Source organism: Alexandromys fortis, unplaced genomic scaffold (genome assembly GCF_014885135.2).
Source record: "Alexandromys fortis isolate MF-2015 unplaced genomic scaffold, M_Fortis_MF-2015_v1.1 scaffold_210, whole genome shotgun sequence".
Classification (NCBI taxonomy): Eukaryota; Metazoa; Chordata; class Mammalia; order Rodentia; family Cricetidae; genus Alexandromys; species Alexandromys fortis.
Genome location: NW_026068101.1, coordinates 1292820 through 1305073, shown reverse-complemented (window position 1 = coordinate 1305073; position 12254 = coordinate 1292820). Strand labels below are relative to the sequence as shown.

At 42.0% G+C, this 12254-nt stretch overlaps 1 protein-coding gene across 3 annotated transcripts in view; it reads left to right on the top strand.

Annotated features, from left to right (window-relative positions):
- Rtn4 (reticulon 4) overlaps window positions 1-12254 on the top strand; it is a 58502-nt gene that overhangs the window by 40026 nt on the left and 6222 nt on the right. For all 3 annotated transcript variants that reach the window (XM_050123863.1, XM_050123864.1, XM_050123865.1), the window contains 2 exons: window positions 4367-4574; window positions 6999-7137. In XM_050123863.1, coding sequence (XP_049979820.1) covers window positions 4367-4574; window positions 6999-7137 — 347 coding nt within the window. The remainder of the gene's footprint in view (window positions 1-4366; window positions 4575-6998; window positions 7138-12254) is intronic.

Sequence of the window (12254 nt, the reverse complement as noted above, 5' to 3'; positions counted from 1 at the left end):
ATGGTGGTTTTTTTTTTTTTTTCCTTCCTTGAGACAGTCTTAGCTGCATAGCTCCAACCTACTTCTAGTTAACCTTCCTCTCATTAAAAAGCTTTGTAGGGAATTTTGTAGTGGAAAATATGAGCCATATAACTGCATTTTTGTTTTCCAAGGTTGTTCTGGCTCTGCCTATCTCTGCGTTCCTGGCAATAGGGTTACCAGTGCATGCCCCCGTGCCTGCCTTCTGTGTATGCGGGGATGGACTGGGGTCTGCGCTTACCAGCAATCAGTGCCCTCTGGGAAGATACCACTCCTGTCCTGGATTTTGTTTTCAAGTAGAATAGGGATCAAGGGAGTATTTTGTGATTGTGACAATTTCGAATAGCACAGAAATGTGTAAAGAAGCAGCTAAGACTTATCTGTAATCCCAATAGTAAAAAAATAAAAATACTACTTAGTGATTTTTTTTTTTCAGACTTTATGGTTAGGTATGTTTTTGTTTGGTGTGTTTGTTTTGAGACAGGGTCTTGCTGTATGTTGCCCACACTGGGCTGACCTTGTCCTCGGGATTCCTTTAATATTCTGTGTCAAGTGCCATTGTAGACGTCTCACTTTCTTTAAAGACCAGTGTCTCATTAGAGGTACACTAGTGTTTTAAGGGCACTTTCAGAAACCCGGTGGGCCAGGGAGGTGGCTCAGTGAGTGTTGGGTGCTGGCGTCCTGAATTCCGTCATGAACCCATGTGGTGGAAAGAGCCACTGCTGTCCGCCATCCCCTGACTTCCACACACGTGCTGTGGTGTGTACATGCTCAGTTCATTCACAAGCACACAGAAGGTGAATGCTTAAAACCCTAACCATAGTTTTCTGCTCGGAGAAGTACTTGTCAAATGTATTACAATAAGCTTTCGTGCCATGAGGAGGAGAAGGAGCAAGCTAGTAAGCAGCACCCTCCATGGCCTCCATCAGCTCCTGCCTCCAGGGTCCTGCCCTTCCCAGTTTGCTTTGGTTGGTCATGGTGTTTCACCATAGCAGTGGGCACCCTAACTAGGACAATGTCCCTTCTCTTCTTAATTTCCTGTATGTGTTCTTGGCCTTTGTGATTCACTTTGCATGCAGTGATTCTTTGCCCATGACCTGCCCTTTGATCAAGTGTGCAGATGTGCAACATTTGAAGAACTTGAATATATGGCTTTTCAGTTTGGTACCATGCAGAGCACTTTAATAATAGAAAGTCTCATTATATCCAAGACCTGCCACTTCTAAAATGTAAAAAACTTTTTAGATGTTTTTTGTTCTTATAATTAAAATTACATAGTTTATAATTGCTTGAAACATAATAAGGTTATATACTTAATTATTCTATAATGTTTGATTGGCACATAATAAAGTGTTTCTGGGAAGATCAGTTTACACCATTTAAGCCTCCTACCACTGAAATCTAAATCTTAGAAGAGGAGTGGGTATTTTAAAGTCGCATAGGCACAGGCTGGTATGAGTAGTAAAAGTTTATTGATTAGGGTCCACTAATGGGAATTTGAGTGTAGGACTGATGTATTACTTTGTGCTAAATATGAATCATGTTAGCTTCTGAAGGGAAAAGAGATTGGAAGTCTAGGTCCACAGAGATTGGGGTCTCATCTAAAGTATACCTAGTACTAGTGCAAACCTACCACTAGGAGGTGTGTCTCCGGATCCCTGGCCTTGGCCTTTTCTTTCTCCTATATTCATTAATACAGAACACAGAATAATTATAAATCTTACCTAATCATTAGACCTCTTTGAATATTCTCTGCTTGTTACACACACGTCCAGTATTAACAGTCATGTGTGTCTTGATCATGAAGCACAGTGAGCGCACCAGCACGTATTTCAGCATCTCACCATAGTGATACTAAAGATTAATAAGTAATGCCTTTTTATAGAAGAGAATTTCTATACGAGTGTAAAATGATTTGATAGTAAATGAAAGAAATCTACTCATAGTTCTATTCTCTGTTGGCATTATCTTTAAAAGTACTATTGTGTATATATGTATTTGGGCATGTGTGTGGAGGTCAGAGGTCAACTTTGAAGTGAGCTCTTCTCCACTTTTACTGGGAATTGTCAGCAAGCACCTAAGTGTGGCATTGTAGTTCAGGTTCATAACAAAATCAAAACGTTGAACATTTCTTTTTCTTCTTTATGCCTTTACAACTTAAATATCTGGGTAATAAAGATGGTGATTTCATGGGTGCTAGTGACCCAACAAGTGACAGCCCTGAGTTTACTAATTTATTATGCTTAGTCCTGTAGAAAGTGTTTTATACTAATCCTCTTATTGATGGAAAATCGTGCTTCATTTTCATTTAATGAATCACATCTCAGCGAGACAGTTCTGTTTTTATATACAGTTTAATGGTGAAGCTCTAAGCACAGAAGGGCTTAGTGACTTGCCTGGGGTTACATCGCTAGTAATCTAGCACTGCTGTTGGAGTCCAGGTCACCCCGCTCCAGAGCCTTGAGCCTGGTCTTATATAAGACGCTGTTATAGGACACAAGGCAGCCCCACAGGAATTGTGCTGCCACCGCTGCTCCCGTGGGGGGAGGCTGACATTATTAGAGCTTGTGGAAGATGGGAAGTCCTGCACTTTAAGTTTCCTGGCTTCTTAATGACAACCCGATTCCTCTGTTTCAGAGTGTTTTTAAGTTTCTCTCAGCTTCCCTGTCCCATTCTTGAGTTTTATTACAATGTAATATTTACTTTAAAACATTGTTGCATTGTCTCGTACTTCAGGGTAGTCCTAGGAAAGATAAACTTTAGCATTTTAGCACCAAAAAGAGCCGTAAAAGTGCATTTCCCCTTTTTAGGCTTCCTGTCCGTTTCTCTAGGTCGTCTTTCTGTTTCCCAGTTATGGTCTTGTTACGCATACCTGGCAGGCCCGGCACTTGCCTCAAACTTGAGCAGCCGTGCCTCTGCCTCCCAGGTTATAGAACTGCGTGGCCATGCCTAGCCTAGATGGAGTTTCAGTGTTCGCTCAGTGCCAGAAAGCCATTGACATTACTCTGATCTCTTTATTGACTGACATAATTCATTGTGTCACTTTGACCACACAGATTGGACTTCAAGGTCTGATGAGTCCTCAGATGAATTGGTAGGAACAAGTTGCATACATAGGTAGAAGACTTAAAGACATAGTCAGGAAATAAGCAACATATGGAATGGAGATCAGCCCCGGACTGTGCACATGCTAGGCATATACTCTACTGCGCAGCTGCGCTCAGGGGAATTCAGGCCTTTGTAAGAATACTTAGTGTTTTATAGCTCACGTTCAGATTCTCCCCTACAAAAGGACCTCTGATAAACAGAAGCCATGCATATTTAGGAGTCCTGGGGATCAAAACCAAAGCGGCCCCTTACAGTGTGACTTTTAAAAATATTGCCTCCTTTATCTTAAAATTAGCTAGAATTAAAAAATTCTACTTGAGTATATACATATTTGTTTTACTATGTAAATTGGGTGGAGTGTTTTGTTTTGTTTTGCTCTACTCAGTTCACCATCTTGTGGCCTGTCAAAGAGCCCTTTGGTACACTTGAGTTCTCCTTGGGTTGAGTAGAAGCTGCTCTTGAGACTTCCAGCCTGTGGGTATTGCAGTAGCCAAAAGCTGACGTGCTAAGTTGGCTCTGTTTGACTCCATACCAGATGTTATGTAATACTGTAGTATGTAGATTGTTTTTATTTATTTATTTGTTTGGTTGGTTTTTCGAGACAGGGTTTCTCTGTGGCTTTGGAGCCTGTCCTGGAACTAGCTCTGTAGACCAGGCTGGTCTCGAACTCACAGCCTCCCGAGTGCTGGGATTAAAGGCGTGCGCCACCATAGCCCGGCGATTGTTTTGTTTTTGACCCCTACAATGTTTATGACATTTTCTTCTTTCGAAGGAAATGAGCTTTTCAGATGTCTGCATGCGGTTTCCGCTCTGCCTTTTACTGTAGGTAACTGATGTTAGTGCCAGGCTGGGATACCATTGTAGGAGTTTCGAAGAGATTTCCAAAAGTCCACCTGTAAAGCTCAGATTTTCAGCTGTTAAAGCTTCAATTTTTCAACATCTTCTTAAAATTTGATTGTCTATCTAACTTAATTTCAATAGCCTTTTTAGTGTCATTTTCCTTGTAATTTAAATATCATGGATAGTATGAAGAAGAAATGCCTCGAAATGATGTCAGGTGACCTCTGCCAGGCCAGAAGGATTTGGTCCTGTAGGTGGGCGGCTGGCATGAAAGAAGGTGTGGTAAAAAGTACGAATGTAGCATTATCCTGACAGGCTGTGTTCTCTATTGGAGCAAATGTGAATGTACTAGATCAAATGGTTAATAGTATTCTAATCTCAGACTTCTTTGACTTTGTAGTTGTTGACCTCCTCTACTGGAGAGACATTAAGAAGACTGGAGTGGTGTTTGGTGCCAGCTTATTCCTACTGCTGTCCCTGACGGTGTTCAGCATTGTGAGTGTAACGGCCTACATTGCCTTGGCCCTGCTCTCTGTGACTATCAGCTTTAGGATATATAAGGGTGTGATCCAAGCTATCCAGAAATCAGATGAAGGCCACCCATTCAGGTGAGATGTGTAAAAATGACAACAGTCTGAACAGGATTGGTAGACTTCAGTCTCCTGTCTGTCTATAGGATTCTAGGCGGCTCCTTTCTCTGCTGCTTAGAGACGATTATAGAAGAAGCTCTGCGAAGAGCATCTGCCTTTGAGATTTCTTATGGTAGAAAGATTGGGCTCCTCACGAATATTTGTTAGTAGATACTGGTTACCATAGTGGACTTCAGGACAGGTGAAGTTCTGTTGTCTTTACTGTTTACATTTTTGTGCTCCCTTGGTCCCCTAAACACTGTCTGATACTACACACCCTTTTCCATTACCCTCAACAGTGTATGTTCCTGCCTACACTTTGCTCAGTTTCTTAGGGCATTACACGCAGAAGGGAAACATGGTTTTTAGTAATTTCAAATTGTAGCTTCAAAATGACAGTCATATGCCACAAACCTTAACAAGTAAGATTTTAAAGTAGTTTTAATGAAATGTATGAAAGTGTTATAAAGACATAACTTCTAAATTATCTGCAGTATTAGTTTTATATATCATTTAAAGATTTTTTAAAAAGACTACAGTTTCTTTTTTCTTTGGTCTTTTTCTTCAACATACCTTTCTCATATAGGCATTTTGTAGTCTTAAACAAATTCAGCCGACATGGCGGTTACGCTTGTTGCAATTTTCTGGTTGCCCAGTTGCACTGGTGCAGGTGAAGTAAGTGGAGGGAGCCGTGGTGAGCAGTGTAGCACCCTCATTAAATGCCTGCAGTGGCACTGTGCAGGGCGCTCTATGCAGCAGAGCCAGCAGCAGTTTACAACAGAGTTCTAAAGTTTCCTCAGCCATGTCTAAGAATTATATAGACAGGGTTGAGAGGTGTCTTTGTGCGTAAGACTGCTTGTTGTGAGAACAGTTGGGCCCACGTTCTGACCCCTCCCGCCTGCATAAAAACTGGCCCCTGCTGTGGATATTTGTGACCCAAGTGTTGAGGGTCAGAAACAAACAGATCCTGAGAGCTTACTGGTCAGCCTAGGCAAATAGTGAGCTTCAGGTTTGAGGAAAACACCAGACACCTGACTGCCATATGTACCCACATACACATGTGCACATGTACACCACATACTTATATAAAATTATGTAAATAATTTACTGCTGGCTTAAAAATTGATGGAAAACGTTGAATGTTTTAACTTGATATTATTAACAGTAGTATACCAATGTCTTAAACTGTTGGACTAGGACTAATAAAGAATTATTCTTGATTCCAAATAGTCTCTGTTTAAGTAGGAAAAATGTGATGTCTATATTCAGAACTGGATATGGTTGATAATAGTAGAAGAGAACAGTGCTTTGAGGTTTAAAAGAGTGGTTGATTACACTGGGGTCGTAGAGACTCCTCTGATAAGGTTAGGTAGGTTCCAAGGCGAAGTTAGTTCATAGTACAAGCTGTCACCAGAGGTAATAAGAGAACTTTGCTTTAGGGAAATAACATGCTGACTTTAAAAAATGTTTAACATGACTCATTTCCAGCTTCAAGATAGGGAACAGTGGGAAGGTTATCAAGATCAGATGGCTCTCGGGAACCATAGAATATTATAGTGCTTGAACTGGAAGTGATTTTAAGAAACTCTTATCTAATTTATAGAGTTGAAAACCTGAGCCATTTCAGTGTGCAAATAACAGATCCTTAACAAGAGATGGCGTATTTGGGGCATATTGCAGTAGAGGCAGGGTTATCTCAGGACACATATGCGGGGAAATAGGGTTAGTTTGGGTGTTGTGCTTCAGACAGGAGTATAGTTTAGCTAAAATGTCATCTTTGAAATAATGACCACTCCCAGATTGTTATCTTTTTTTAAATTTAAGCCTTCTACCCACTATAGCACACTTGAGGACATGAAAACAGTAAATATTATGTCTTACTGGTGTTGCCACTGTACTTTTAGCAGCTGTGTTATGGTCTCGTATTTAACATTTCTGACAGTGAAATGCGTAGGATCTTTGATAGTAGAACCTGATGAGATAGCGTAATTTTCTGTGTTCAACTCATGTTTGCATCCTCATGATAACGTCCACTTTAAGTGAGGAAACAGGTTTAGGAGATTATGATTGCAGAGTTAGATGACTAAGAAAACGATTTAAACTCAGATCAGTCTGCCTTTAAAATAGGCTTCTATTTCAGTTGACAGTATATATACCATTAAAAAAAGTACCTATCTTGGGAAATTGGGTTTTGTTTATTTTGTTTGAGATGGGTTTCATTCTGTAGCGCAGGCTGGTCTTGAACTAGCAGCAGCCCTCCAATTTTAGCCTGAGGCACCACAATGAGCTTACTTGGATTTTTTACAGTAGCCCTTATAGTAGATTGTTGTAGAGTGTTAACGGCTGTAATGGCTGGTTGACATTGGGGATCAATGGCAGTTATGGTCTGCTTTGTTTTCTTAGGGCGTATTTGGAATCTGAAGTTGCTGTTTCAGAGGAATTGGTTCAGAAATACAGTAATTCTGCTCTTGGCCATGTGAACAGCACAATAAAAGAACTCAGACGCCTCTTCTTAGTCGATGATTTAGTCGATTCCCTGAAGGTAAGTTTATTTTACTTTTCACTTTGATGTTTGTAGAATTTAATATCCGAAAGCTAGTAATTCTACTTTACTCAGATCATGACGATGTAATGACATCACGGGAGTGTCCTATGTTTAGACTTGTGTGAGAACTATATTGGCTACTTTTCTTAAGGAAAAACACTTTTAGAAAGAGAAATGAAGAAGAAAATTTGAGTGTGGGTTTTATAAACCCAAAGCTCAAGCAGAGTGGGTTGGTGACTTTTAGATAGAAGTTCATTTAGGGCTCCATAAAAAATGGTGGATGCTTCATCCTGTCAGCACACAGAGTGAACCTGGGTGGGTCTCACAGTCTGCTTAGGCAGAAGGGAAATACATGATGTCTTCTGTGAAGGAAGTGGGCATGAAACCGCCACCATGCAGTTGCACGCTCTGCAGGGAAGGGTCTTGGGTGAATTGTGTGTTCTCTGAGAATTTGCTTTCTGCCTGTTACTGTCTGTGGGCAGCACAGATTCCATTTGTCTGTGTAAGGAAGAATGCTTCACTAGCCCAGGGTATTTCGTAAAATTTTTTCTTACTTAAAAAAGAACTTGATTTAAAAAATAAAACCTTAAGAAGACTCAAGTGGTTATGGACCAGGAGTGTTGACTCTAATCTCACTGTGCAGGAGGCAGAGGCAGGGAGTCTGTGTGGTCAAAGACTAGCCTGGTATACCTAGAGAGTTCTCGGCCACCCAGGGCCACATGGTCTAAGTCCCTGTATAAAACAAACAAGCAAGCAAATAAATAGATATTGTAGCACCCAGGCGTCTGAGGTAGGAGGATCCAGTTTTAGAGACAGTATTGCCTTTCTGAAGAGAGTTTCTGTGTGTTAGCTTTATGTGTGTGATTCTGTTTGCCCATCATAGTTTTTGTTCCCATGGAAAAGCAAATTATTTTCTCCAGGAATCCAACTTCAGTGGGGTTCAGGTCCCAAAGAGGAGGTGTGGAGTTGGGAAGGGAAGGTAGAGACTGACAGGATCTGAGGGGATCACTTTATTGAAAACAGGCTGTGCCTTTTATATTCTGTAATTGCAGAAGCAAGATTGAGAGCAGGCTCAGTGATTCAGGGGAGATCAGCCTGAGAGTTCAGCAAGTATCTAGATGCCTGTGTTTAGTAATTCCCCAGGCACCCGCTGACACTTCTTCCTGAGCAGTCTCAGCGTTTATGGTCAGGAGGTGGAGGTGTCAACCATAATGGAGCCTACATTGACCATGACAAGTTAATGCGGGGGAGGGGGGAGGCGGCTGGAAGTTCCTCCTCCCAGTTCCTCAAGCCTCTGAGGAAATGGGGCCTTGAACCAAACACCTGACCTTGTGGCAAAGGCCAGACTGGACACTACAATTTAAGAGCAGTTTTCGTTTCTTAAGGGGTTTGATGCAGCACTTGAACTGTATTTATGCAATGTCTGTGTGTGCGTGCATGCGCGTGTGTGTGTGTGTGTGTGTGTGTGTGTGTGTGTGTGTGTATGTAGCTGTTTCCTAATTGCATTCCTTTGTGTCTTAGTCTTATGGACCTGTTCCCCTCATGCATTCCCAAAAGGAGTCTTGATGGCTTATTCTCTTTCCATTATACTCTACCATTCTGATTCCTCTGTACTTATTAACTGAACTCTTACCCTTATGGCCTGAGGCCCATTGTTTCTCTGACTGTCAGGTGTGCCCAGTTAGTAAATCTGTAACTTTTCTGTTCTTGGTGCCATGGGTATTTCTGTGCGCAGAGTCACCGTATCACGCTTTATGGTTTCATGGTGGTGGAGAGTTTTCCCAAAGAAGTATGTATACAGTTGCCATTATGCACATTTTCATCCTTAATTAAACCTACACAAAATTCCCCAAAGGAAGAGGCATAAGAAACTCATAACACACAGTGAGAATCGTTAACAATGGAAGTAAAGGTGGTAGAAGTTGTGATTGTGATGTCAAAATGCTGCAACTTGGTCAAGCAGCAGTGGTCACTGTGGAGTATTTCCTTCTGGGAATGGACTCACGGGTGCTAGCTGTCAGTTTTTGAGTGGAATTAAGAGTCACTCTTGCAAACACATGACAACACCCCCTCTCCATTTTCCACTATCTTTAAATTCCTTTTCTTCCTTTCCTCTATAATGAGGGAAGAGTTTATTTCAGCTGTCATCAAAGAAGTAATCAGATTCCAGGGCTCTGAAGCCAGCACCTGAGATGAGCTGACAGAAGTGTGCCTGTTTACTCTTGGTAGTTGTCTTGGGCTAATGAAATAGTTCATGTTGTTACAGATTCCTGTCTGATTGTTCCATTCATTTTGCTACTCTGAAATAAACTTTTAAAGCTTTTTAATCCAAGCAATATTTCAATTATCCACAAAATGATCATTAATCCATTTTCTGGTTAAAGAGTATGGGCCGAGTCACCGTTGAAATACTTCTTAACCCATTCAGATACTAAATACTATAAACATTTTAGGTCTTACTCATTTTAAGTGTTGGGTCTTACACTGCTGCAGCATTGCTCGGGCGAGGCTGGCTCTGAGCTTCTGTTTCTGCTGCTGCTAGAGCCAGAGAGAGGGGTTAGAGGTGTGGTCATCTGGTGCTGTTACAGTGGTGTTTCTACCTAGTTAAGGGTTAGCTCACTTTTTGTGATTGATCTCTATAAGATCTTTGGGGGAGAGCTCTTGTTTTAAAAGGAGTTTTCCAACTTGGTTGCCTACTGGAGTCATGTGATGTGTTATATTTTATATAACTTTATCTGAGAAGGCGGAGGAACCCGAGTTTTAATTCCCTGAAGTTCTAATTTAATTTCTCTGGGAACACTGAATGGGTGATAGCTGATTTAGAAAGTTATGTCGTTAGCATAAAACCCTGTTTGTCCCTACCTCCAGTTTAAAAGAAAAGTATATCTCTCATACCTGCTGGTGTCATCTTGAGCACCCCTTGAAGGACTTTTGAAGCTTTAATAGAAAGTTCCTATCTTGTAAGCCAGGCATGTGTATCACAGCCTGCACACCTCCTGTCCACGTCCAGTCAGGGCAAGGGTCCATCCTGACGTATTTTCTGTCCACATACCTCCTGCCCACACATGGGATCAAGCACACAGTGCAGATGGGCCAAACAGACTTGTTTAGGGGAGTGGAAATAGGTAGTTGTTGTCTCCATAAACTCCAGCATTTCAGGAACTATTTGTCCTTGGGCAAGGATGTTAGATATTGGACCCCTGGTTGCTGGGTTTCTCCATCACTGATGCAATAAACTAAATCAAACTGAGTTGATAAATTCAGGTTTAATGAAGAGAGCAAAGCAACTCCTGGGAAGGCAGCGGAGGGATCACTTTGTGCCCAGTCTGTGGGGATCCCAGAAGACCACTAGGGAGACTGATACACCAAAATGCAAAAGCAAGGTTTATTTTGTGCACAATACAAACCAGCAGGGACCTCGTCAAAGCAACTGGTGTAGCAGTGGCAAGAGGAGGCACCCTGCCCTTCTAGAGGGCATTATTTTAAGGCAAAAACCATAAAAGTTACATTAGCAGGGTGTGGGGTGATGGACTTCTAAGGTTTAGGACCCCTGATTGACTGACATTTGTCTAGGGGTGGCCTGGTAAAAAGTGATGGGTGTGTGCTAGCAGGTGATCCTGTCTACAAAGATTGTACTGGCCGTCAGGAATTTCCTTTGGATGGTCTGTTCCTGGGTGGTCTCAGTTTGTGGTCTTTCTTGGAACCAGGATTGCCTCAGGGTAAACTACTGAGACTCAGGCCTCTATTAAGCTTGTCCTGGCTGGGTCGTGCCTTATGGATAAATATGACTACCTGGTCTTACATAGCTTGAGCCGAGAGCTCCAGGAAGGGACTGACTTTTGGCGGCCTTTCTCAGGGTGGGGTTTGGAATGGGAGGAGTGAGACCAGGACGTGGAATGGAGCCACTAGCTGGAGATCACCAACATCCCAACCTTTTTGGGTATATATGGATGGTGGTAGGGCTTCCTTTTAAACAAAGGGGCTGGCAGATCAGAGGCATTTTTGTTTCATGGGTCTCTTAGGCATAGTAATTAAAACTTAAATGTAATTGACTCTCACGTCACCTTACTTTATTGTTGTTTGCTATGTGTGCACTGAGTAACTGACTCAGAAGCTTCTGAGGTTCTCGGTAAAGATGAGGCCAGACTGCACTACCATCTCCTGCCCTTTGAAATACCAAATCCAAGAAATTGTTATTTAATAGGGACTAAGAGTAGGCATTTTCAGTGTGTTCTTCTATGTATTTGTAGGATGACTTTGGATGATAGTGAAAACATTGGTAGCTGCACTGCCTGGTATGTAACTATACTGTTGAGGACATCCAGGGCAGGGGTCCTGACTCCAAGAGTAACTGTTGTAAAAGAACATTAAGGCCCTTCTGCTGCTGTGCTAACACATCTCCACAGTTTCCTGGCATGTTTCTTTGGCTTTCAGGAAAAGTAGAAGGAAAATGTAGAAATAGTTAAGGTCATTCAAGAAAATGGGTTAAATTGATTTTAGAAAGGATAAATAGTTTACAGTGTTTTAAAAGATTTCTTAATAGTCACAATTCCCAAAGTATCTGAAATTCTGTTGCGTGCCCTTCCATTTTCCTTAAATATGTCTTCTTCCCAAAATGAAGCATCATAACTCTGCAGAGCTCTTAGTAAGGCCTGTTTAAACTTTATTCCCTGTTCTCCTGGAGGAAAGGCAGACAAGACATTGGCCTGCCTCTTCCATTGCCTGTTGAACGTTCATTGCGTGTGGCTTCTTGCAGCCTTGTTGCTGTCAGTAGAGAGCGCGACAGACGGTCGCTCTCCTCCAGTGTGCGCCACAGCTGAGGGCTGCTTTTCAGAGGTCTCCATCCAGGTGTAACCTTGATGTGGAACTTGGATGAAGAAAAAACTTTCAGGGTGAGACAATATGCAGTAGAATTTATTAAAATTGAGGCCACATGGCCAGAGAGGAGACTAATAGTTAAGTGTGCTCTTCTTGGGTATGGCTTCCAGCATCCATACTGAGTGGGTTACAACTGACTGGAACTGCATCTCCACAGGGTCCATCCCATGCCTCTTGGCCTCTGTGGGCACCTGCGTGCACGTGGCACACATACACTGCACACAGACAGATGTGAC